This window comes from Procambarus clarkii, chromosome 4 (genome assembly GCF_040958095.1).
Source record: "Procambarus clarkii isolate CNS0578487 chromosome 4, FALCON_Pclarkii_2.0, whole genome shotgun sequence".
NCBI classification, from domain to species: Eukaryota; Metazoa; Arthropoda; class Malacostraca; order Decapoda; family Cambaridae; genus Procambarus; species Procambarus clarkii.
In genome coordinates this window covers 40,526,224-40,553,342 of record NC_091153.1, presented here as the reverse complement: position 1 = coordinate 40,553,342, position 27,119 = coordinate 40,526,224, and the positions used below count along the sequence as shown (strand labels likewise).

At 48.8% G+C, this 27,119-nt stretch overlaps 1 protein-coding gene across 1 annotated transcript in view; it reads right to left on the bottom strand.

Moving 5' to 3' along the window:
• Nucleotides 1-5,025: 5,025 nt before the first annotated feature.
• The window catches only part of LOC123750708 (prolyl 4-hydroxylase subunit alpha-3), a 30,133-nt gene continuing 8,039 nt past the window's right edge, over nt 5,026-27,119 (bottom strand). The window contains exons 2-13 of the mRNA XM_045732813.2: nt 26,630-26,786; nt 26,053-26,219; nt 25,100-25,222; nt 23,826-23,996; nt 22,947-23,110; nt 18,822-18,941; nt 11,845-12,012; nt 10,734-10,916; nt 9,726-9,800; nt 9,355-9,423; nt 8,837-9,002; nt 5,026-5,996 (exon numbers count right to left, since the gene is read on the bottom strand). Of these exons, the coding sequence (XP_045588769.2) occupies nt 5,926-5,996; nt 8,837-9,002; nt 9,355-9,423; nt 9,726-9,800; nt 10,734-10,916; nt 11,845-12,012; nt 18,822-18,941; nt 22,947-23,110; nt 23,826-23,996; nt 25,100-25,222; nt 26,053-26,219; nt 26,630-26,786 (1,634 nt within the window). The 3' untranslated portion in view covers nt 5,026-5,925. The remainder of the gene's footprint in view (nt 5,997-8,836; nt 9,003-9,354; nt 9,424-9,725; nt 9,801-10,733; nt 10,917-11,844; nt 12,013-18,821; nt 18,942-22,946; nt 23,111-23,825; nt 23,997-25,099; nt 25,223-26,052; nt 26,220-26,629; nt 26,787-27,119) is intronic.

The window sequence follows — 27,119 nt, the reverse complement described above, 5'->3', positions numbered from 1 at the left end:
ACCACAGGATCACGTGACCAGCGTGCTGTCCGCTCGGCCGCCGGCTCCGCTCACTGAATTCAAGATAACTGTTCAGAATTTGGACTTGTTTGAGAGCATTTATAGATTTGCATCAATAAAGTGAATTACCGAGTTTGTTTGAACTGCTGATTGAAAGCTTTGAGTTTGTTTATAGATAAATTTACCATTTTCTCCCATAAAGTTTAGGCAACCACTTGTGGTGGACGGTAGAGCAACGGTCTCGCGTCATGCAGGTCAACGTTCAATCCCCGACCGTCCATAAGAGGTTGGGTATTCCTTTCCCCCCGTCCTATCCTATATCCTTATCCTGACCCCTTCCAAGTGCTGTATAGCCGTAATGGCTTGGCTCTTTCCCCTGAAAATTCCTTTCCCATGAAGTTTTCTTGCAAATTGTTTCTAATGTCTCATATTACTCAAAGCCCAGCCCGTCTTCACCGACGATGCCCAAAATGTTCATTAAACCGCCTCCCAAACACCATTTTTTGAATTAAAAACCGCTTTGGCAGTCCTCTTCCCCCCTCCGGCTGTCCGCCTTGCTGACACCGGGCGGGCTGTCCGCCTTGCTGACACCGGGCGGGCTGTCCGCCTTGCTGACACCAGGCGGGCTGTCCGCCTTGCTGACACCGGGCGGGCTGTCCGCCTTGCTGACACCGGGCGGGCTGTCCGCCTTGCTGACACCGGGCGGGCTGTCCGCCTTGCCAACACCGGGCGGGCTGTCCGCCTTGCCGACACCGGGCGGGCTGTCCGCCTTGCTGACACCGGGCGGGCTGTCCGCCTTGCTGACACCAGGCGGGCTGTCCGCCTTGCTGACACCGGGCGGGCTGTCCGCCTTGCTGACACCGGGCGGGCTGTCCGCCTTGCCGACACCGGGCGGGCTGTCCGCCTTGCCGACACCGGGCGGGCTGTCCGCCTTGCTGACACCGGGCGGGCTGCCCGCCTTGCTGACACCAGGCGGGCTGTCCGCCTTGCTGACACCAGGCGGGCTGTCCGCCTTGCTGACACCAGGCGGGCTGTCCGCCTTGCTGACACCAGGCGGGCTGTCCGCCTTGCTGACACCAGGCGGGCTGTCCGCCTTGCTGACACCGGGCGGGCTGTCCGCCTTGCTGACACCGGGCTGTTTTGTGTGACAGTGTTGGAATTGAGCTGTGTTGTTTACCATACTGTTCATTTCGTGAGTATAGTTTATTTTTTTTATTTTTTCATATTATCATTTCATTTTTTTACTGTTTTTCATATATTTCAGTGATGGGAACATCAGATCACTTGACGTTCCCAATTTTCTGATGGAAACATCAGACCATTTGGGAAGGCATCGGACGAGGGAGTGGGGAATGGTGGGGAGGACGAGGGGACAAGGGAGGGGGGAATGGTGGGGAGGACGAGGGGACAAGGGAGGGGGGAATGGCGGGGAGGACGAGGGGACAAGGGAGTGGGGAATGGCGGGGAGGACGAGGGTATGGGGGAGTTTGGGATGGTGGGGACGAAGGGATGGGGGAATGGAAAATGGTGGGGAGGACAAAGGGACAGGAGAGTGGGGAATGGTGGGGAGCACTGGGGGGACAGGGAAGGTTGCTGTGGCTCAGCAATCCATATGCGTTGTTGAGCCACAGCAACGCGTGGCCGGGAACTGCTAGTATATAATATATATGTTTAATTGAATATGGCTGCATATTCCCTGTAGTTTTTTGTTGTTTTTTATTTTGCTTTCCCGCGTGCCATGCGTACATCACCAATGTACATGTGGCACACGCTTCACGAAGCTGTCGGAATCCAGCAGAGACAATACGAGAGCAGCCGTACAGGGCTTGGGAGCAAGGTCGAGTTAGAGTCCTTGAGGGTCTCTCCTCAGATTAGCCTCACCTGGTCCACGTTGGTCGTGGGAATCTCCTCAATGTTTGAGACACTTTAAGGGACTCCCAGGGTCCTCATCACATTTATAGTTTAGTGAATAATAGGCAATTCGGTGTTGAAGACACCAGGATCTAGATTCACGAAGCAGTTACGCAAGTACTTACGACCCTGGGGCCAGATTCACGAAGCAGTTACGCAAGTACTTACGAACGTGTACATCTTTCCTCAATCTTTGACGGCTTTGGTTACATTTATTAAACAGTTTACAAGTATGAAAACTTGCCAATCAACTGTTGTTATTGTTATAAACAGCCTCCTGGTGCTTCGGAGCTCATTAACTGTTTAATAAATGTAAACAAAGCTGCGAAAAATTGAGAAAAGATGTACAGGTTCGTAAGTGCTTGCGTAACTGCTTCGTGAATCTGGCTCCTGGAGTTGAAGGCTTAAGTAATACTTGGCAGTATTCAGAAGTGGTTCAACGGAAACACCGCATAAAGCTTAACAGTAGTTTATTTACTAACTTAACCACTAATACACAGGGTGCTTGATTTACTTTAGATTGGCTTCAGAAAGGCTATGGCTTCAGAAAGGCATTAGCGAGACTCTTGACGTCTGACTAATCGATTCTGATCCACTCGTGGGGAAACATCTAACTTAACACAATTGACAGCCAATCATTAACACGGCAACCTAACTGCCGGTATGCAAAGGGATCACAAGAGTTCCAACCGGATACTCGGTAATGATGATGTGCAATAAATCAACAACTACACTGTCAATGGGACAGGCAATAACATGCACAATAAGTCACACAATAACTAAATGTGTGGTGTATGTGTAGCTCACATTCACAGACGAGTGTAATGCCGTGATACCACACAGATAACACAGATAAACACGCATTCAGTGTCAGAGTAGTTGACAAGTGGAATGCATTAGGAAGTAATGTGGTGGAGGCTGACTCCATACACAGTTTCAAGTGTAGATATGATAGAGCCCAATAGGCTCAGGAACCTGTACACCAGTTGATGGACAGTTGAGAGGCGGGACCAAAGAGCCAGAGCTCAACCCCCGCAAGCACAATTAGGTGAGTACACCGTCAGGTGTACTCACCTATACCTGTGTCAGGTACGAGAAGGTGAGAACTGTGGTTGACCACTCAGGTCAACACAGACACAATAACACAGTAACAAGATCTTGTCCTTACAGGTAGGCTACCTCTCCCATTCACTCACTCGTGCACATTTATGCAAGAACTCGTAGGTGGCCTGACAGCTGTTTCCGCTCGCTATGACCTGAGACATTGATGACAGGCTTTCCCAACACACCGTACTTGACACGGAGGGTACGCGCAGGAGGGCGCGCTGTATGTCTGACACGCACCCTTGATGGCACTGGCGGTGAGTAAGGTGGTGACGTCACGTAGTACAGTGAGGGTGGAGCGAGTTGTTGCTGACCACCCACACTGGTCTGAGTGGCGGCGGCAGGTATATGGCACCATACAGGTACACTGTGGTAAAGTCACACACAGATTACTTAGGCGGCGGCACTGCCTTAGGCACTCACTCTTGGTCACTCACAGACGATCTCTACTTGTCACCAGGAGTTACCTGATAGTCTGTTTAGCTCCTGTGATGTCACTCTAGAAGGCTTCTAAACAATATATTCACAGTCGCGATTCCAGGCGAGCGTTGGTATATCGAGAAGAACGCTGAGTTTAACTTGACGGTGAGGAATGGACGGTGTTCTGTCTATCGGCCGATAGACAGAACGACACGACCACCATGCACGGATTTCCTCAAGAGAATGATCTTGCATAGGATTGCAAGCTTCCTCGGGGCACTAACACCAGCAGGCGATGAGTCACAATAACGCGGCTGAAGTATGTTGACCAGACCACACACTAGAAGGTGAAGGGACGACGACGTTTCGGTCCGTCCTGGACCACAATCGACTTGAGAATGGTCCAGGACGGACCGAAACGTCGTCGTCCCTTCACCTTACAGTGTGTGGTCTGGTCAACACCACCAGCAGGTCTACAAGTGACCAATGGGGTTGCAGCAAAGGTGCCGGAACCAATGATATTAATTGTTACACGATCGGTAGAAGAGTGACGTCATGACCACGTTACGACTACGTCACTGTTGTTATTCTTCATTGCGCAGGATTGAGGTTGACGCCAGAGGTCAGGGGCCAGATTCACGAAGCAGTTACGCAAGTACTTACGAACCTGTACACCTTTCCTCAATCTTTGACGGCTTTGGTTACATTTATTAAACAGTTTACAAGCATGAAAACTTCCCAATCAACTGTTATAAACAGCCTCCTGGTGCTTCGGAGCTCATTAACTGTTTAATAATTGTGAACAAAGCCGCCAAAGATTGAGAAAAGATGGACAGGTTCGTAAGTATTTGCGTAACTGCTTCGTGAATCTGGCACCAGAGCTTCTCTCTCTCGCCTCGCTGGCATCCCCTCCCCCACGCTTGGCACCTTCAGCTGCGTACTCCCTGACTGTATGGCAGGCATAATTAATCCCTCTTTATCTAATTTTCCCTCGGGCATACGGTGGCCTCCGTATTATACCAGAATTCCTGGTTATGTGGGCATCCCAATGACACCCAACATGACAGTTTTCCATCCAGGGTCAACAGAGAGAGAGTCCTGTGCACCAGATCGGTGCACTGTGCACTGCGATGAACCATTCAAGGCAGTTGTGGGAGGATTTTGAGAGACCATACTCGCACATTTTTCTTGTTTAGGGCTTCTCTCCCTCTGACTAGTGCTCTTGCATCTTGGTTCAATTGGAAGAGGTAATCGGAAACAACCCAGCGGGTTTTCTTCCTATTGGGGAGTGTTGTACATGTTGCTATGGCGGTGTGTCCACTCACAGGATGAGTGGCGCTGCCCAATACTGTCACTATGGTGGTGTGTCCACTCACAGGATGAGTGGCGCTGCCCAATACTGTCACTATGGTGGTGTGTCCACTCACAGGATGAGTGACGCTGCCCAATACTGTCTCTATGGCAGTGTGTCCACTCAAAAGATGAGTGACGCTGCCCAATAAACTCGCCCCTCGGGGCAAAATTAAAGAAAATTGGAAGAGGTTTTCTCCAAATGTCATATTTGTTCAAGGTTAACTAAAAGAATACAAAGTAACTGTAGAATGTATTATACTAAATATAATTTACACAATGTTTCGAACCTACATGGTTCACTCTCAAGTGAGGAGACAGTATGATTGATGAAGATTAAGCCACCCAAGAGGTGGCATGGGCATGAATAACCCGTAAGTGGTAGATTTCTTTTTTGGAGTGAATGTATACAGTATGCTGAGGTAGCATTGAAATCGTCATTCCTTGCTATGTGGCTGCTATCACAGGGAGAGGAGTCTGCCCACCCTTTCCTCTCCCTACAGACTACAGTGGCAATATTGTACGGTCAACTTGGATTATATTTTGATAAGTTAGCTCACTCATTTTGTCATGGGCAAGATGGAACACATTATATACACTAACTCAGGAGTATGTCGTATATATTCCTTGAAGGTACAGTCAATATGTGATTGACTCATGCTCTCATTATTACATGACCTCATAAAATATTACTATGACTAAATAGACATACACTTCTGACTAAATTATTCTCAGAGTGGGTCTTCTGTTTTTATTACCTCTCGATCCTTTAGGACAGGGTTAATGTGCCTCATTCCTCAGGGTCTTCAGTGCTCGGTCTCTGCCTCATTCCTCAGGGTCCTCACTGCTCGGTCTCTGCCTCATTCCTCAGGGTCCTCACTGCTTGGTCTCTGCCTCATTCCTCAGGGTCCTCACTGCTCGGTCTCTGCCTCATTCCTCAGGGTCCTCACTGCTTGGTCTCTGCCTCATTCCTCAGGGTCCTCACTGCTTGGTCTCTGCCTCATTCCTCAGGGTCCTCACTGCTTGGTCTCTGCCTCATTCCTCAGGGTCCTCACTCCTTGGTCTCTGCCTCATTCCTCAGGGTCCTCACTCCTTGGTCTCTGCCTCATTCCTCAGGGTCCTCACTGCTCGGTCTCTGCCTCATTCCTCAGGGTCCTCACTACACGGTCGACGGAGGAAGTTGGCGTGTTCCCGAATCCACTTGTTAGCAACTGTGTTAATGAGATTTAGCAACTAATAATCCCGGTAATATACTGCTCATTCCGGTATCTAATGCTATGAGCGACGTACAACTAAAAATTAAAACACTGAACATTTTAGTTAATTCTCCAGAGATCAGTGAATATTTTTATATGAGAATTTGTGTGTTTGGAAAATGGTAAAGTGTGTGTAGCTGGCGGACAGTGAAAGGAACCGTCGCGGGGGTCTTGCTTTGATGTCCATAGGGATTGGAAAGGATGGGGGAGGTAGAGGGATGGGGAGATGAAATTCAGGAAGAGGATGCGGGTGTAGAGAGAGAGAGGAGGTTTGAAAGTTGGGTGGCCTGTCCACCATGGGTTGACATTTTTGTATGTGTTGTTTGTTTGCGTATGTGTTATGTTGTCAGTACATTGGCTAGGGGGGCTAGTGTTTGTGCTTGTTGGTGTCCTAAAGCACTAGAGCCGATGGAGTGGGCTGAAGGAGGCTAATCTTAGCAACATCAGGGTGGTTACACTTCTGACGCCACCACACATGGTTTTTTGGTTTTATATTTTTTTTGTAGGAGTTTTTATTTATTTTTTTTTTATTATATATATATTTTTTTTTCTTTTTTTTTCTTTATTCTTCATTTGGTGTAGATTGGGTCCGGGATGGGCCACTCATCTGGGTCGTCTGGCAGACCGCTTAGTATTTGAGGTCTTGGGAAGGCCTCATCATGGATGTGTCTGATCACTTTTTGTTGGAGAGTGATTCTTCTGGTTCTGTGTGGTGGTTCGTGGATCTCGTAGTCGCTGGTGGTGTTTTCTGCTACGAAGGGATCTTCGGGGTCTGGGACATACATGTTCTTCATGCGGTACAGCTGTCTTCTGGCCAGGTAGCTAAGCCTAATGTTCATTGGCTTCATGTTGAGCGTCTCATGGATTTGGTCAGTTCTTACCCTGTCCCTCAGAGTCAGGCCCTCTGCAAAGCGAAGTGCTTTGTTTTGTACTCGTTGGATCTTCAGCATGTTGGATTTGTTGGTGAGGTTCAGGGGAACGTATGGGTATTCCAGGCTAGGCCTTACGATCATTCTGTAAAGGTGGAGCTTGATGTGGGATGGGGCTTGCTTGAAACGGAAGAGCCTCGCCAGTGAGCCCCGGGCCATCGCTGTCTTCTGGGATACGTACTGGGAGGAGTTGAGTAGCCTGTTGAAGTTGTACCCGAGCACTGTGTTGGAGTTTGAGATGGCTATGGGTTCACCCCTGATTCTTATTCCCCCCTCATTTTCAATTGAGAAGGCCATACAGCCGACAGTGCTTAATTGGATCTTTTCTGGGTTAGTGGTGATCCTCCATTTCCTTTCCCAGTTAGCAGTCCTTGCTAGTTCTACGTTTGCCTTACGGGTTACAGTTGCATGCTTGGCCGCTTGGCTGCTTGGGTTAGATGTTATTACGTGTGTTACGTCGTCCGCAAATTGCACGATAATGGTGTCCCTATACTCTGGTTGGGGTAGGTCGTTTACAAAGATGTTGAAGAGAACCGGGCTCAAGCATGATCCTTGGGGGACTCCAGCTGTTGGGGTGAAGGCTGCGGCCTCTTTTGCCTTGAAGCTGGGGGTAACTTGCCTATTCTTAAGGAAATTTCTGATCAGCCTGAGGAGGGTCCAGTTTTGCGCTGGTCTGATCAGCCTGAGGAGGGTCCAGTGTCGTGGGGGTCTGATTGCGGCCCTGGCTCGATGTTCTCTCTTGAATTATGGCGACCCCAACTGGCCTATGTTCATCCCGTACCCCAGACCACTCGCTCTGCCAATTTGGGTGAGACTAGCCTTAGGCATCTGGTCTCCAAGTTTGGGCCTTTATACTGGACCTCTCCTGGGTCTGTGTCCCATCTGTTCATCTGCCTGTCCTTCCATCCATACATCTAACTGTGTATTTATATATCAGTTCATCTACCTATTCATCTATCCATTTATTTATCCAAATGTTCATCTACCCATTTATTCATGTATCCCATATATTCATCTGTCCAACAATCTATGTATATCCATTCATTTTATCATCTATCCATCCATCCTGCTATCCATCCATCCATCTCTCCTTCCATCAGTCTATACATCCACCTTTGTATACATCCGTCCATCAATCTACACAACTATCCGTTTATCCATCAATCCATGTATCAGTCTATCCATCTACCTACACATTCAACTATCCCAGCCCTCCAGCCATCCATCTACTGTCTGTCACTGTCTATGTAATTTTTTTTTATGTATTTGTCTAATTTGTGGGTTAGAATTAGAACAATAGTGTTAGAATTTAGAGAGCATTCCGTGAGAAGGAACGAATAATCATAGCAAAGCACCAAGCCATTATGACGATATAGCCCTGGGAAGGGGTCAGGATAAGGATTTGGGATGGGACGGGGGGAAGGAATGGTGGCCAACCACTTATGGACGGTCGGGGGGATTGAACGCCGACTTGCATAAAGCGACCCGTTCGTTCTACCATCCAGCCCAAGTGGCTAAGGAAGCGTATAGACTCGCTCTACCATCCAGCCCAAGTGGCTAAGGAAGCGTAGACTCACTCTACCGTCCAGCACAAGTGGCTAAGGAAGCGTAGACTCGCTCTACCGTCCAGCACAAGTGGCTAAGGAAGCGTAGACTCGCTCTACCGTCCAGCCCAAGTGGCTAAGGAAGCGTAGACTCGCTCTACCGTCCAGCACAAGTGGCTAAGGAAGCGTAGACTCGCTCTACCGTCCAGCCCAAGTGGCTAAGGAAGCGTAGACTCGCTCTACCGTCCAGCACAAGTGGCTAAGGAAGCGTAGACTCACTCTACCGTCCAGCCCAAGTGGCTAAGGAAGCATATAGACTCACTCCACTTGTGTCCGAGGATGACGGGACAGCCGCCGTGGGTGGTGAGAGGGTCGCCATCACCGTTCTTCTTCAGGTTGTACCAGAAGGCGGCGGCGCCCTTGATGGCGGGAACCGACGCCCCGAGCCTCTCGAACCCTGTCCTCCCACCTGACTCCACAGTCGTCAACTGCAACAGATCAACACAACTGTTGTTGTTGGGATATATTATTGTGTTTTGTTATTGTTCTGATTTACATCTTGTGTTCATCCTCTACTAACTTGTTCTGTCCGGTGGATAAGATAATCCACCTTATCCAGCTTCAGGTGGATAAGATAATCCACCTTATCCAGCTTCAGGTGGATAAGATAATCCACCTTATCCAGCTTCAGGTGGATAAGAACGTTGAAGCACATGAACAGAAGGTGGATAAAGCACTGAAGCACCTAAACAGAAGGTGGATAAATACTGAAACACCTGAACAGAAGGTGCTTCAGTGCTTTATCCACACGAATAGAAGGTGGATAAGGGCGGGACTCACGTAGAAGACCCAGGTGGCCACGCGGTCTCCGGGCGGACTCTCCAATGTGTATGACATAGACTCGTTCCACTGTGGGAGAGACGAGGCTCGTTAGTGGGATGAGACACGAGGCTCGTTAGTGGGGTGATCTTCGTAACTACCAATGTACTCATCTTCAGACCTTCACCAATATATTCATTTGACTTAATGACTATTGAAATGTACTCACCTGAGTATCATGAGTACTACCAAGTACTCACCTAAGACCTACCACAATGCAGTCAGCTACATCACTGTACTCGCATGACCTTCAGGACTACAGCACAGTACTCACCTGAACTTCACTCTAGAATATACTCATCTGGCCTTAAATGGTGGTATACTGTACTCACGCGACCTTCAGGAAAGTGTTTGAATAAAGTATCCTGATGCATGTTGTAATGGCCGCCGATGCCGTAGTTCACAACCTGGTGAAATATTGTAACAGTTTAGAGAAAGAAGAAAACCGTAACAGTTTGTTTTCTCTCACTCGCTCGCTCTCTGTCTCTGTCTCTCTGTCTCTCTCTCTCTCTCTCTCTCTCTCTCTCTCTCTCTCTCTCTCTCTCTCTCTCTCTCTCTCTCTCTCTCTCTCTCTCTCTCTCTGTCTCTCTCTCTCTCTGTCTCTCTCTCTCTCTGTCTCTCTCTCTCTCTGTCTCTCTCTCTCTCTCTGTCTCTCTCTCTCTCTCTGTCTCTCTCTCTCTCTCTCTCTCTCTCTCTCTCTCTCTCTCTCTCTCTCTCTCTCTCTCTCTCTCTCTCTCTCTCTCTCTCTCTCTCTCTCTCTCTCTCTCTGTCTCTCTCTCTCTCTGTCTCTCTCTCTCTCTGTCTCTCTCTCTCTCTGTCTCTCTCTCTCTCTGTCTCTCTCTCTCTCTCTGTCTCTCTCTCTCTCTCTCTCTCTCTCTCTCTCTCTCTCTCTCTCTCTCTCTCTCTCTCTCTCTCTCTCTCTCTCTCTCTCTCTCTCTCTCTCTCTGTCTCTCTCTCTGTCTCTCTCTCTGTCTCTCTCTCTGTCTCTCTCTCTCTCTCTCTCTCTCTCTCTCTCTCTCTCTCTGGAAACTTTATAATTGTCTAATTACAGGCAAAATATGATTGTTAGAATTTTTTAAGAATTTTGTGGATATAGTGCTTAATATTTTACAATATACAAATTAAAAAGAAACACTAAAACCAAGAAAAACAAAAATAATTATATTACATATTATAGCTTACTGGCCGTTACTTGCTCCCAGAAAGCACACTTCACTCTGAGGAGTTGAAGCACACTTCAACTCCTCAGGGACTGAGGAGTTGAAGCACCTCGACCCTACAAACACATCTTGGTGGGTGCATCTAGATCCCACCACAAAAACTAAACAGTCAACTCTTACTTGTAAATGTTCTCCGGCACTTTCCTCAGCTGCGCCTTCGTGCACATGAAGACCAGTGATGTAGGAGATCCTTCGAGCCACATTGAGCAGCGCGGGATGGGTGTGGTTGGGGAGCCAGGCTGTGTGGGACACCCGCTCCTCAGAGTAGGGACTAGTCCTGCTCGACACTGTCGATCTGGTCAGCTGACTCGGGCAGGGCAAGACTTGGTCAAACAATTATGACATATAAAGGTTATACACAGAGGAATCACATTGATGCGATATATCAAATAACAAATCCACAGGAGCCTTGATGAGGGTTTAAACTTGTGCGCTGAGGGTTGACTAGTTGACCAGAGTGAGTCTGGGAACACTGCGCATAGGTTCGAACCCCTCATAAAGGCTTCTGTGGATATATAAAGATATTCTCGGCTTCACGTTTTAGTGCGTCAGAGCGTGGTTAGGCTAGGCTTGGCTAAGTTAAGCTAGATTAGAGAGTTCAAATGTAATACAGGAACCGAAGAAGTTTCAGTTAGGATTGAACTTGCATGTGTTAAGTTGATCTAACATCATCCGGATTGATCCTACATCTGTGTAACCTCTCTCACATCCAGAGTTCCAAAAACAAGTCCCTGTAGAACCTGTTTGTGAAACTTAAGAGTAATTTAAAGAAATAATTCCAATAATTCACTTAAATTGTCTTAGAAGTGGAAACTGATTGCTATATTTCGTCTCTCCTGCCAACTGGTGGGGATATGTTGCAGCATTGACATTGCAGTCACTTGTGCAATTAAGGGCATGCAACAAAATTTGATATTCCCTCATGAACTCAATATATCCTTCACAACAGAAGCCAGAGTTGCTTCGCCCAGTCCTGATCCGTTGAGTATAGTTACTTAAAATGAAGTTCAGTATTAAGCAGGCGATGAGTCACAATAACGTAGCTGAAGAATGTTGACCAGACCACAGACTAGAAGGTGAAGGGACGACAACATTTCGGTCCGTCCTGGACCATTCCAGGACCATAATCGACTTGAGAATGGTCCAGGACGGACCGAAACGCTGTCGTCCCTTCACCTTCCAGTGTGTGGTCTGGTCAACTTCAGTATTAAGCTATTAATTAAGACTGTACCAAGGTTGATGCACGTTCTTTGATGACGGCGATTTCATGGTCACTGAGGACCTCGTAGAAGAGGAAGATATCCGGGTGGTGGTGGACCTGCTCGTAGCGGACAGGCTGGAGGAGGAGGTAGGGCGCCCCACGGCTGGAGACGTGACACTGAAGGCGGCCGTCCTCAGCCTGCCCAGACATAACATTCCTTAAATATTTTGAATATCCGCAATTTGCTACTTCATTTTTGTCCCTTCATTATCATTAAAAATTACTATCTTGAGGTTATCTTGAGATGATTTTAGGGCTTAGTGTCCCCACGGCCCGGTCCTTTGTAACGGTTCTATTGTTACTTAAAGTATGGTGACAATAAACACAAACACTAAGATAATATATATATATTTGGTCGAATATACAGAAGTACACAGGTGATACTTTGGTGTGAGTTGAGCGTCGGTACAGTATCTCGCAAGTGTCTGCTCTAGACCACACTTGAAAGTAGACTAGTTAATATTTGCTATTCTGCTGCTTATATGCTCGGGCAACATCTCACCGGGTTGCTCGGGCAACACCTCACCTCACTCATCTCCAAATGTTGACAGGAATATTAACAATGCATTTGGAGCGAGTATATTATTGGGATAATCTACTCGCTACAGAAGTCCCCATCCCAGGGGATGAAAGGAAAAATACTTGATCAAGAAACCTAGCTGGTCGGTGAATTGTACGCCCTGCTCGCGTTGTATAACCCTCAAAGTTAACTTCCTCCTCTTTGCTGATGTCATCTGACTGGGGTCTTAGGGTAGGAGGTCGCACTGGATCGTCCGTCGTCGTAGGATCAGGTGATGGTGCAGCTGGTAACTGGGGATGTAGGGTGGAAGGTCGTACAGGATCGTCCGTTGTCGTAGGTGGCGGTGCTGCTGGTAACTGTGGTCGAAAAGTGAACGGCGTAGTCGGCGGATGTGTCTCTGGAGGGATGTCTGGGGCAGCGTCACAGTGTACTGGTTTAAGGCGATCGATGGAGATGTTTACCCGCTGTCCTCGGCGTTCAATGGTGAAGATCTTCGGTGTTCGAGAAACCACTTTAAATGGTCCTTCGTAAGGTGATTGTAGAGGGCGTCGAACAGCGTCGATTCTTACAAACACGTGTTCAGTTGTGTGGAGCTCATGAGGCACATATGTAGCATGAGTTGTCGGTTGGCGTGGTGGTGTAGGCCAAATGCTTGTCATGGCCGCCCGTAATTTCTGGACAAAAGTGGGGTCTGGGGGTGTGATGAGTGGCGTCGGGGTTAAGAATTCGCCCAAAAGCCGCAGGCTAGATCAGTATACTAAGTCTGCTGCCAAGAATCCACTGCCCTCTTTCGTGGCCGAACGGATGCCAAGCAAGACTAATGGAAGGTTGTCGATCCAATCATCAGGGCGTGCTTGAGCTCTTAGGGCGGCTTTTAGTTGTCTATGAAAGCGTTCTACCATTCCGTTCGACTCAGGGTGGTATGCTGTGGTTTGGTTGTGTGTGGTGCCGAGGAATTCCATAAGCTCCTTCCATAGATATGATTCGAACTGTCGTTCTTGGTCGGTGATGATGACAGAGGGGCTGCCAAAACGGGCGACCCATCCAGAGATGAAAGCCTGGACCACTGACTCAGCTGAGATGTTGATTAGTGGGATTGCTTCCGGCCATCTGGAGAATCGATCGATGTAGGTGAGTAGATAAGAATATCCTCTTGCCGACGGTAACGGTCCAACGATGTCTACATGCACCACCTCGAAACGGTCAGAAGGTAGCGGGAACTGTTGAAGAGGGCTCTTTGTGTGTCTAAGTGTTTTCGCTCGCTGGCACTGGAGACATGAGCGAGTCCATCGTCGAACATCGGCATTGATTCCTGGCCATACGACACGCTCCGTTAGTAGTTTCTGAGAAGCACGTACTCCTGGGTGTGCTAGGGAGTGAAATACTGAGAACGTTCTCCAGCGAAACTGGGCAGGAATGTAGGGCCTAAGCGCTCCCGTCCGTGAGGTGTCACAGATTATACTACCGCCACCTTCCATGGGAATCTCGATGAACCGGAGAGCTGTGTCAGATGTTCGTAATCGCTGCAGATCAGGGTCTTCCCGTTGGGCCTTACTGATTACACAATAGTCCACCTGAGCTGGGTTTGTCACGACGTGGTTTATGGTGGGTCGAGACAGTGCATCGGCTATGACATTATTAGTTCCTTTGACATGACGGATATCCGAGGTAAATTGGGAGATAAATCCCAGGTGGTTGGCTACTCGAGGAGAGTGAGCATCACCCATGGCCGCCAGTGCATAAGTGAGAGGCTTGTAGTCTGTGAGGATGTGGAAGTTCCGCCCCTCGAGGAAGTGCCGGAAATGTTGTATGGCTGAGTAGATGGCGAGCAGTTCCCTATCAAAAGTGCTGTACTTCTCTTCAGTGGGTGACAGGCGTGCTGAAAAGAATGCAATTGGGCGCCATTCTCCTTCAATGAGCTGTTGTAGTACAGCACCAATTGCTGTGTTTGAAGCGTCGGTAGAGAGATTGGTGGGAGCGTCAGACACTGGGTGTGCGAGTAAGGTGAATTCCGCCAGCTTGTGTTTTATGTCGGTGAATGCTGTCTCTGCCTGGGGAGTCCACTCCAACGGAAGACGGGATGTGAGTTTCCGACCACGTAAGAGGTCGTATAAGTGTCGTAAGATGTCCAAACAATGTGGGATGAATCGATGATAAAAATTCACCACGCCAAGAAATTCTTGCAACTTCTTTGGAGTGGATGGGTGCGGGAATTCCTTGATTTCCTCGATTTTCTTCTCTAGTGGTTGGACCCCTGCTGCTGACACACGGTGTCCCAAGAAATCCAGCTCTGGAACATGGAAAATACACTTCTTGGAGTTGAGCTGCAAGCCGAAGTTGCGCAGATGGGTGAAAAGGAGCCTGAGGTGTAGCAGATGTTCTGTCGGTGATGTACTGGCCACCAACAGATCGTCAATGTAGGCGTAGCAAAAAGGCAGGTCCTTAACTACTTGGTCGATGAAGCGTTGGAATGTCTGGGCTGCATTCCGTAGACCAAAAGGCATCCGGACGAATTCAAACAGTCCAAAAGGTGTTGTGATCGCTGTTTTCGGAATGTCTGCCGGTTCCACAGGGATCTGGTGAAATGCCCGCACAAGGTCAATTTTCGAAAAAATGGTTGCGTTGCTCATTCCCTGTGAGAAATCCTGGATGTTTGGTATTGGGTAGCGATCCGGCAGAGTACGAACGTTGAGAGCCCTGTAGTCCCCGCAAGGGCGCCATTCCCCTGGGGCTGTTTTCGGGACCATATGGAGAGGTGAAGCCCATGGACTGTTCGAAGGGCGGATTATTCCTGCCTCCTGTAGCTTGTTGAATTCAGCACGTGCTACCGCCAATCGTTCCGGTGCCAGGCGGCGTGGTCTGGCGAAGGTAGGTGCTCCCGTTGTAGTAATGTGATGCGTAATCGTATGTTGCACTTCTGGTCGCGGGTTGGGTCACATCTTTGAATTCATCCAGGAGTGCTTGAAGTTCCATAGATGCGACTGGGGTGACGCTGTTAACCTGTGTAGAGGTACTAGGAGAGGCTCGAAGTACTGCACCTGCGGGATCCACAATAAGTCGATGGTGTTGCAGGAAATCCCATCCAAGAATAGGTTGTTCCACATCCGCTATGAGGAAAGTCCACGTAAAGCGACCCAGAGAGGCGAACTCGAGAACCAGGGCGCAGGTCCCATATGTACGGACGGACGTACCATTGGTGGCACGTAAGTCGAAACCAGGAGTACGGGTTGGTTTGACCAGTGGGGGATGCAACACACTAGCTGCTGCACCTCTGTCAACGAGGAAACGGCGTTTGGTTATGATGTCAGATATGTAGAGCAGTGTAGTGTTTCAAATGGCGGAGTCACTGACCATTAACAGTCCCCGCCGAAGTAGTTTCCCGACCAGGAACAAGGAGCCCTACAGTTGCGGGCTTGGTGTCCAAACCTCTGGTGGTAAGAACAAAGCTCTCCCCGATGTTCTCGCTGTCGCCTAGACTGATACTGGATTTGCATGGTATGTCCTCCATGGGTGGAAGAAACGCCGGTTCTGGAGGACGTCGAGTTGTTGGGTGTCTGTAGTCTGCTGTGTTACACTGGGATGGGACAGCATAGTGTTATCAGACGTCGTATGAAGCCGGTCTGCCAGTGTAGCCAGCTGGGCTAATGGGGTGTCGTCAGCCATATTGAATAGGGCCTGTTGAATGTGTTTTGGACAGAGTTGTATCCACAGTGATCTCACAATCTCGCTGGGGGCTGGGCCAGTTGCAGTATGCATCACATACTGAATATGCCGCAGAAGCTGGGCTGGTGTTTTGTCTGCTAATCTTTTGTCAGTGAGGAGTTGGTCCCTTTGTTGAATGCGGCGTTTCATTGCTGCCTGTAGAAGAGCGGCCTTCAATGCGGTGTATGTCCTGGCGTCTGGTGATGGTGCGGTGATGACAGCAGAGGCAGTGTGCATAGCCTCCGAGGGAAGTGTTGGCAGGGTACAGGCATATCGGGCTTTCTCAGTCGAAATTTCGTGAAGGTCGAAAGTAGCCTCCATCTGCATGAACCAAAATTCTGGTTCATCTGCGTTGTATGCTGGAAACCTGGTAGATAAATCCATGACGAAGATCTAGTTTGCGACTAGGTGTTCTTTTCACTCACTGAGTCACCAATGTAACAGTTCTATTGTTATGTAAAGTATGGTGACAGTAAACACAACACATTGTTATGTAAAGTATAGTGACAGTACACAGGTGATACTTTGGTGTGAGTTGAGCGCACTGAGCGGCGGTACAGTATCTCGCAAGTGTCTGCTCTAGACCACACTTGAAAGTAGACTAGTTAATGTTTGCTATTCTGCTGCTTATATGTTCGGGCAACATCTCACCGGGTTGCTCGGGCAACACCTCACCTCACTCATCTCCAAATGTTGACAGGAATATTAACAATGCATTTGGAGCGAGTATATTATTGGGATAATCTACTCGCTACACCTCAATCAGGCCTCCACCCCCAGGAAGCAGCCCGTGACAGCTGACTAACTCCCAGGTATCTATTTACTGCTAGGTAACGGGCATCAGGGTGGAAGAAACTCTGCCCATTGTTTCTTGCCGGCGCCCGGAATCGAACCCGGGACCACAGGATCACGCGTCCAGTGTTCTGTCCGCTCAGCCACCGGCTCCTGTACTATACTACACATTATACACAAGATGTCCATTACTCGGTGGACAAAATTGAAGCTCACAAATTTGTTGACCATGTGAACAATTATTTACACAAGACTGAAGTAACATGATGTACTGATACACATTCGCCCCGTTATGAAACCCGGGGAGGATTGACTGGGAACAAATCCTGGGAACAGTTTGCCGCTATTCACCCGGCAGTAACCGGGTACCTCGGAGTTAAACGTATTGGCAGTCATGTTCCAATGATTTATTTGCTGGGTTAAGACTTACGACCTATGGGAAGGGACAGCTCTTAGCCTGCTTACAGGCCTCGGGTGTTGCGACCAGGGTGGTCTATGTATTCAATAACAAGCCGGTTTAGCGAAAGGAATAAAGTGTGAGAAACGGTTTTGTCCGTTGGGAAGGTCTAGATAAACTCGTTCCTCGGGTCAAAATTTAAATTTAGTGGTGACGGCGCTGCCGGTGCCACGATTATCTGTAAATATGTAAACTGCTGGTTATGTTTACTGCTGATTATGTTTTAGACTTTGTAGTCAATAAGTTAATTTAGGGTACATAGCCAGTAGGATTATAAAGTTGTGTGATATTTAAGATTTATTTGGCAAAGTTGACTGGAAGTACTGGACGGTTCCAGTACGACAAGTTTCTTTTGTAAACGCTGCCGGGAGCCAGGGAGAGATTCAGTTGGTGCTATGTCTTGGACGGGAGACGTGCGGCGCTTTGACCTGCACCTTTTAATTATCGCCAAATCCTTTTTTTTTTTCATCAGTGCCATCGTTTCTAATTATTACTTCATGTATTACTATGTAACTTGCTACTCAAGGAGCATATTCTAGTTCATGTAGCGTGCTCTTGGAGAGGATCTAGAGGGAATGTTGTACTGGTGTTTTGATTCGGTTTTCAGTGAGCTTTATTGGTTATTGATATTTGTTAGTAGAGTAACTTCTGTCAATAAGAATATTTATTAGGGGTTGGGGGAATTGGTGAAATAATTTATTTATATATACAAGAGTTCTTACATTCTTGTACAGCCACTAACACGCGTAGCGTTTCAGGCAAATCCTTAATCTTAATATTCTCACACACACCAGGAAGCAGCCCGTAGCAGCTGTCTAACTCCCAGGTACTTGTTTACTGCTAGGTGAACAGGTGCATTAGGGTTAAAGAAACTGGTCATTTGTTTCCGCCTCCGCCGGGGATCAATCACTTGACCCTTAGGACTACGAACCCAGAGCGCTATCCACTCAGCCGTCAGGCCGAACATACATGTAACAATAACTATTAATTTAACCCCAAATATTTATATTTAATAATAACTCTCTCCCCTGTAATAGAAGGCTGGAAAAAGCAAAAGTCATTACGACAACATAGCTCGTGGAAGTAGGATGAGGATCTGGAATAGGACGGAGGGAAGGAATGGTGCCCAACCACTTGGACGGTCGGGGATTGAACACCTGCATGAAGGAACACAGTTGCTCTTCCGTCTAGTCCAAGTAGCTCGGCAAAAAGGTGAGGGAGAGGGATTGATTGATGAAGATTAAGCCACCCAAAAGGTGGCACGGGCATGAATAGCCCGCAAGAGGGATAATGATGATAAAGAATAAGGCACTCAAGAGGTGACACCGGCATGAATAGCCCGTAAGTGGTGGCTCTTTTGAGCCATTACCAGTATCAATAGATGATACTGGAGATCTGTGGAGGTGCGACTGCACCCTGCGTGACGGGAGATGTCTCCCGTCCGCAAGAGGGAGAGAGAACAACATATACACTCACCTGGGGACGCTGGCCACGACACACCCGGCCGTAGGTGGTGTCCCAGGGCACCTGGTGGGGCGAGAGGGCCAGGGGGAGCGGGAAGAACCTCTCGTGGTTCTCCTTCCACTCTGCATCATGCTGTCCAACACAACAATACTCATCCGTCAGGTGCACCTTGTGGGTTAATCTTATCATCAGAGTAATGGTGTATAGCTGTGGATACCTAGGTTATCTTGGTACTCTGGGGGATCACTCTGTCCTCTCTGGTATCTGTCAGTGTCCTGTAGTCTCCGTCAGTGCTCTCTGTGGGATCTATCACTGTTCTGTGGGATCTATCACTGTTCTGTGGGATCTATCACTGTTCTGTGGGATCTATCACTGTTCTGTGGGATCTATCACTGTTCTGTGGGATCTATCACTGTTCTGTGGGATCTATCACTGTTCTGTGGGATCTATCACTGTTCTGTGGGATCTATCACTGCTCTGGGGGATCTATTACTGCTCTGGGGGATCTATCACTGTTCTGTGGGATCTATCACTGTTCTGTGGGATCTATCACTGCTCTGGGGGATCTATTACTGCTCTGGGGGATCTATCACTGCTCTGGGGGATTTATTACTGCTCTGGGGGATCTATTACTGCCCTGGGGGATCTATTACTGCTCTGTGGGATCTATCACTGCTCTGTGGGATCTATCACTGCTCTGTGGGATCTATCACTGCTCTGTGGGATCTATCACTGCTCTGTGGGATCTATCACTGCTCTGTGGGATCTATCACTGCTCTGTGGGATCTATCACTGCTCTGTGGATCTATCACTGCTCTGGGGGATCTATCACTGCTCTGGGGGATCTATCACTGCTCTGGGGGATCTATCACTACTCTGTGGGATCTATCACTGCTCTGGGGGATCTATCACTGCTCTGTGGGATCTATCACTGCTCTGTGGGATCTATCACTGCTCTGTGGGATCTATCACTGCTCTGTGGGATCCATCACTACTCTGTGGGATCCATCACTACTCTGTGGGATCCATCAGTACTCTGTGGGATCCATCAGTACTCTGTGGGATCCATCAGTACTCTGTGGGATCCATCAGTACTCTGTGGGATCCATCAGTACTCTGTGGGATCCATCAGTACTCTGTGGGATCCATCAGTACTCTGTGGGATCCATCAGTACTCTGTGGGATCCATCAGTACTCTGTGGGATCCATCAGTACTCTGTGGGATCCATCAGTACTCTGTGGGATCCATCAGTACTCTGTGGGATCCATCAGTACTCTGTGGGATCCATCAGTACTCTGTGGGATCTATCAGTACTCTGTGGGATCCATCAGTACTCTGTGGGATCCATCACTACTCTGTGGGATCCATCACTACTCTGTGGGATCTATCACTGCTCTGTGGGATCTATCACTGCTCTGTGGGATCTATCACTGCTCTGTGGGATCTATCACTGCTCTGGAAGATCTATCACTGCTCTGGGGGATCTATCACTGCTCTGTGGGATCTATCAGTGCTCTGGGGATCCATCACTGCTCTGTGGGATCTATCACTGCTCTGTGGGATCCATCACTACTCTGTGGGATCCATCACTACTCTGTGGGATCCATCACTACTCTGTGGGATCCATCACTACTCTGTGGGATCCATCACTACTCTGTGGGATCCATCACTACTCTGTGGGATCCATCACTACTCTGTGGGATCCATCAGTACTCTGTGGGATCCATCAGTACTCTGTGGGATCCATCACTACTCTGTGGGATCCATCACTACTCTGTGGGATCCATCACTACTCTGTGGGATCCATCACTACTCTGTGGGATCCATCACTACTCTGTGGGATCCATCACTACTCTGTGGGATCCATCAGTACTCTGTGGGATCCATCACTACTCTGTGGGATCCATCACTACTCTGTGGGATCCATCACTACTCTGTGGGATCCATCAGTACTCTGTGGGATCCATCAATACTCTGTGGGATCCACCACTGCTCTGTGGGATCCATCAGTACTCTGTGGGATCCATCAGTACTCTGTGGGATCCATCACTACTCTGTGGGATCCATCACTACTCTGTGGGATCCATCACTACTCTGTGGGATCCATCAGTACTCTGTGGGATCCATCAGTACTCTGTGGGATCCATCAGTACTCTGTGGGATCCATCACTACTCTGTGGGATCCATCACTACTCTGTGGGATCCATCACTACTCTGTGGGATCCATCACTACTCTGTGGGATCCATCACTACTCTGTGGGATCCATCAGTACTCTGTGGGATCCATCAGTACTCTGTGGGATCCATCACTACTCTGTGGGATCCACCACTGCTCTGTGGGATCCATCAGTACTCTGTGGGATCCATCAGTACTCTGTGGGATCCATCACTACTCTGTGGGATCCATCACTACTCTGTGGGATCCATCACTACTCTGTGGGATCCATCAGTACTCTGTGGGATCCATCAGTACTCTGTGGGATCCATCACTACTCTGTGGGATCCATCACTACTCTGTGGGATCCATCACTACTCTGTGGGATCCATCACTACTCTGTGGGATCCATCACTACTCTGTGGGATCCATCACTACTCTGTGGGATCCATCAGTACTCTGTGGGATCCATCACTACTCTGTGGGATCCATCACTACTCTGTGGGATCCATCACTACTCTGTGGGATCCATCAGTACTCTGTGGGATCCATCACTACTCTGTGGGATCCACCACTGCTCTGTGGGATCCATCAGTACTCTGTGGGATCCATCAGTACTCTGTGGGATCCATCAGTACTCTGTGGGATCCATCAGTACTCTGTGGGATCCATCAGTACTCTGTGGGATCCACCACTGCTCTGTGGGATCCATCAGTACTCTGTGGGATCCATCAGTACTCTGTGGGATCCATCAGTACTCTGTGGGATCCATCAGTACTCTGTGGGATCCACCACTGCTCTGTGGGATCCATCAGTACTCTGTGGGATCCATCAGTACTCTGTGGGATCCATCAGTACTCTGTGGGATCCATCAGTACTCTGTGGGATCCATCAGTACTCTGTGGGATCCATCACTACTCTGTGGGATCCATCAGTACTCTGTGGGATCCATCAGTACTCTGTGGGATCCATCACTACTCTGTGGGATCCATCAGTACTCTGTGGGATCCATCACTACTCTGTGGGATCCATCAGTACTCTGTGGGATCCATCAGTACTCTGTGGGATCCACCACTGCTCTGTGGGATCCATCAGTACTCTGTGGGATCCATCAGTACTCTGTGGGATCCATCAGTACTCTGTGGGATCCATCAGTACTCTGTGGGATCCATCAGTACTCTGTGGGATCCATCAGTACTCTGTGGGATCCATCAGTACTCTGTGGGATCCATCAGTACTCTGTGGGATCCATCAGTACTCTGTGGGATCCATCAGTACTCTGTGGGATCCACCAGCGCGCTGTGTGTTAAACAATGTTATTTCACATTTATATACCATTGAACAAAGTTTGTTTAAAATAACTTAGCAATGAGGAAGAACTGATGCACTACAGCTGTAAGCGCCCTGAAGCCCAACCCAGCCCAAAAGCCCAAAGAGGAACAGCCCAACCCAACCCAGGGTTTTACACAACTCCCCCCATGCACTTGAGCTATGTCAATATCAGTCTCCGTGGTGTAGTGGTAAGACACTCGCCTGGCGTTCCGCGAGCGCTATGTCATGGGTTCGTATCCTGGCCGGGGAGGATTTACTGGGCGCAATTCCTTAACTGTAGCCTCTGTTTAACGCAACAGTAAAATGTGTACTTGGATGAAAACACGATTCTTCGCGGCAGGGGATCGTATTCCAGGGACCATAGGATTAAGGACTTGCCCGAAACGCTACGCGTACTAGTGGCTGTACAAGAATGTAACAACTCTTGTATATATCTCAATAGGCCGTTCTCCCTCTTCGCCCTTACTTCATTACACACAGAAATCACAAGAGCGTGATGCATCAAATGAACAAATGAAGTAAGGGCGCAGAGAGAGAACGGCCAATTGACATAGCTCGAGTGCATGGGGAGTTGTGTAAAACCCTGGTTTGTGTCTCGGAGAGGCTGCAGGATCCAGCATCCCAACCCAGCCCAGGTACGTAGGCTCACCTGGCGGGTCACCTCGTCCAGCAAGGCTGTGATGTGTGCGTGCATGCTGGGGTGGTGGGGGCCAGCGGACGCCAGGCAGTAGGTGTACCAGGTCCACGCGTCTGAAAAGCGTTCCTGCTGACGTGTGGCGTTCCCCACTCTCACGCAGTCCTCCACCGTCAGCCCTGTCAGGAGGATGAGCGTCAGGAGGGTGTGCGTCAGGAGGGTGTGCGTCAGGAGGGTGTGCGTCAGGAGGGTGTGCGTCAGGAGGGTGTGCGTCAGGAGGGTGTGCGTCAGGAGGGTGAGCGTCAGGAGGGTGTGCGTCAGGAGGGTGTGCGTCAGGAGGGTGAGCGTCAGGAGGGTGTGCGTCAGGAGGGTGTGCGTCAGGAGGGTGAGCGTCAGGAGGGTGTCGCATATTGCGCCACCTGATTACATCGCAAAATTACATAATTGCTGAGAGAACAATGAATAATATCCGTAGCACCCAATGGTGGAGCTGATCTATCACTGCTATCTGTGGGATCCTCTCAACTTTTTGACCCCGTCCTCTCACCCTTTTCTACACGGCGAAACCTCAAGCAATTGCCTAGGTGTACAGAGCCAATAGGTAAGAGGAAACGTGCCCAACCGTTTCTGTCTTGCCCCGAGGGTTGAACCCGGGCCTCTCGGTTATGTACCGAGGACGTAGACCACTGTGCTACAAGACCCATCCCTCCCTCGGCAATGTGTTATTATACAAATTTTCCTGTAACATTATATATGAACACGTACTGAACGGGGTGAGAATAGCTTGAGCTACCTCATCCCTTTGTGTGTGTTTATACCTCAATCTTATTTGAATTTGAATTTTGAACGTTCAGTGGCGGTTACCGTAACCGCTCGACTGCCGGAGTAACTTACTGACACTGGAGAAGGTGTCGCCCAGGCGCCCCTGCATGAAGTGGCCGATGGGGATGTGGTAGACGCTCTGAAGACGCGCCAGGGCGAAGGCCGCGCCCTTGAGGTCGTCCAGCGTGGGCAGGACGGTGTTGGCCCCCGCCTGCAGCGCCTCCGTCACCACCCGCCCGAGTTCTGTCACCGTATTACCTCTATTAGCGGGGATCATTGTGTATTGTTCAGAAGTGCATTCGTGATTGACCCCGTCCTCTCAACCTTGTGACCCCGTCCTCTCAACCTTTTGACCCCGTCCTCTCAACCTCTTGACCCGTCCTCTCAACCTTGTGACCCCGTCCTCTCAACCTTTTGACCCCGTCCTCTCAACCTTTTGACCCCGTCCTCTCAACCTTTTGACCCCGTCCTCTCAACCTTTTGACCCCGTCCTCTCAACCTTTTGACCCCGTCCTCTCAACCTCTTGACCCGTCTGTACTGTTGACATTAGCAGGGAACGTGTAGTAACCTAGATGTACTCACCTAGTTGTGCTTGATGAGGTTGAGTTCTAGCTCTTAGGTCCCACCTCTCAACTGGTGTACAGGTGTATTAAGAGCCGTGAACCTGTCCTATGTGAAGATTTCCAAGCCCCCAGTATAACTCTTCCTAGAACTTTAGCCCATCATGGTACACTGGGCACAATGCATGTGTTTCTCTGGGGCTACCAGAGACGCGAGTTCAATCCCACGGCATTGCCTATTTCCCTAGTATACTAGCTCCATTAGTGGGAAAACAGTGTATTTTCAAGCGTCACGAGACTATATATATGTATATATGTGTGTGTGTATGTATGTGTAATATATATATATATATATATATATATATATATATATATATATATATATATATATATATATAAATATAATCAAAGAGAACACTTCCCCATAAGAAAGAATCGAACCATGGACCTGCAGATGCCAGGCCGCAGCGTTAACCACTAGACCAGCCTCAGATCGTCAAAAGGGAAGGGAATTAGGGCAGGTTTACCACTCATAGTGGTGCCTCACTAAATACTATACTATAAATACATACTATCTCACAAAGCACTCACAGCGCCACCTCCATCACCACCTTACGAGGTAACAATGGAGAGAGAGAGAGACAGAGAGAGAGACAAAGAGAGACAGAGACAAAGAGAGACAGAGACAAAGAGAGACAGAGACAGAGACAGAGAGAGACAGAGAGAGACAGAGACAGACAGAGACAGACAGAGACAGAGACAGACAGAGAGGGGTCATAACTCACCAGGTGAAGGACAGGTGCCACAGGAGACGCGACAGTTGAGGATCATGTAGGGTCGAGTATGGAGACAGTGACCTCGCCTGGCCCAGTTGTGGCACTCAGAGTTCCTGTCCTCACACGCCCCTCCTGCAGGAGGTGTGTGTGTGGGGGGGGGGAAGGACTTCATATTACAAACACAGAACAAATCAGGACTTATTTTGTATAATTAAACTTTAGACTTGCAATAAAACGGCTTAAACTTCTGCAGTTGTCCTCAAGTCTTAAGAACAATGTTTACATCTGATTTAATTTACATGATATTTACAAATGTTCATTGAAGAACAGTGAAAAAGTTGTTTTCAAGAATAATAATAATCTTAAATCATTTATTTAAGCTCGTGTAGCCTTGTATATCCGTGTGCACTAAACCCATATGACTCTTATTTTAAGAGTGACTCTTATTTTAAGGGGAAGGGTATGTAACGGTTCCCGTCCTATATCTCCTCTATGCCGCCAGTAAGAGTCATATCTTTATAACCTGTACGTTCTCTGAAGCCCAGAGAACAATTTGGTATATGTGAAGGATAGCCAGAGTTATCGTGTGGAGATAAATTAGTTTATTTTTTGGGTTTGAATGTGGCTTACGCCTTTTACCATTGCAAATATGGCGCAGGGGAGGAAAGTTCCCGCCAGAGGAAGCCAGAGCGCAAGGCATTGTGGGAGCGGCGCCAGCCGCCTGGCGATTGGTCAGTGCAGGTCACGTGACAGGGATGACCAATGGGGGCAGCGCCCCAGGGCGTGACGTCAGTAGGACGGACGCCCGTGGGAGCGCGGGAGGATGAACTCAAGAGCTCATCCAGCCATGAAAGCTTGGAGGGTGTGGCTGAGGGCTAACCTTGGGAGTGGTAAGCTTGGAGGGTGTGGCTGAGGGCTGACCTTGGGTGTGGTAAGCTTGGAGGGTGTGGCTGAGGGCTGACCTTGGGTGTGGTAAGCTTGGAGAGTGTTGTTGAGGGCTGGCCAGTAGAGAGAGAGACGCTTGATGACAGAGTAGACATGGAGAGGATTACCAGTCAAGGCCACAGACGTCACCTGACCTCCGACCTTGTCCCGGTCCGCTGCCACACTCCAGTACGACTCCAGGTACCTGTAAGGGAGGATAGTTAAAAGCATTACTCCAGTACTTGGAAGGGAAGGTACTCTACAGGTATTATACAAAAGGCGGCTGGATCCCTCCTTGGTGGTAATGAAAAAGGAAAGGAACCAATCTCGGACAAGACCCACCTACCAAGAAGCGTGTGGGATGTGCTTGGACAAGCAGGACAAGCCCCACCTATCTTGAAGCCTCTGGGGATGTGCTTGGACAAGACCCACCTAACTGGGAGCCTCTGGGATGTGCTCGGACAAGCAGGACAAGCCCCACCTACCTTGAAGCCTCTGGGGATGTGCTTGGACAAGACCCACCTAACTGGGAGCCTCTGGGATGTGCTCGGACAAGCAGGACAAGCCCCACCTACCTTGAAGCCTCTGGGATGTGCTCGGACAAGCCCCACCTACCTTGAAGCCTCGGGAATATGCTCGGGCAAGAGCGGCAAGAGGTCGCCCACCAGCTTGTCGAAGGCGAAGAGGTCGTCCATGAGAGCCAGCGATGTGTACAAGTGCCCGGGCTCTGGGTCACACCTGGCGACACCCGCCCAACTCCACACCAACCACGCTGCAACATGTTCATGAGGATTACTAACCGTAATTATGTTCACTTCTCAAAATAATCCAGAACCAAAACACACACAACATACCCTTGGCCTCAGGCCGGGCTCGGGGAGTAGCACTCTTGAAACCCCCCTCCACGTACACCAAGAAGCGCGCATGTTTCCTCAATGTTTACATCCTCATTCCAGTTAAATATTCACCTGATAAAACATTAATAGTATTGACTTGAAGATATGCATACAGCCGTAATACACTGTATAACAGAGGCCAGTCTTAAGAGCTGTAAAGGAAGATATCTATGAAAGTAGATAATTGTATCTCTCAATTATCCACAACT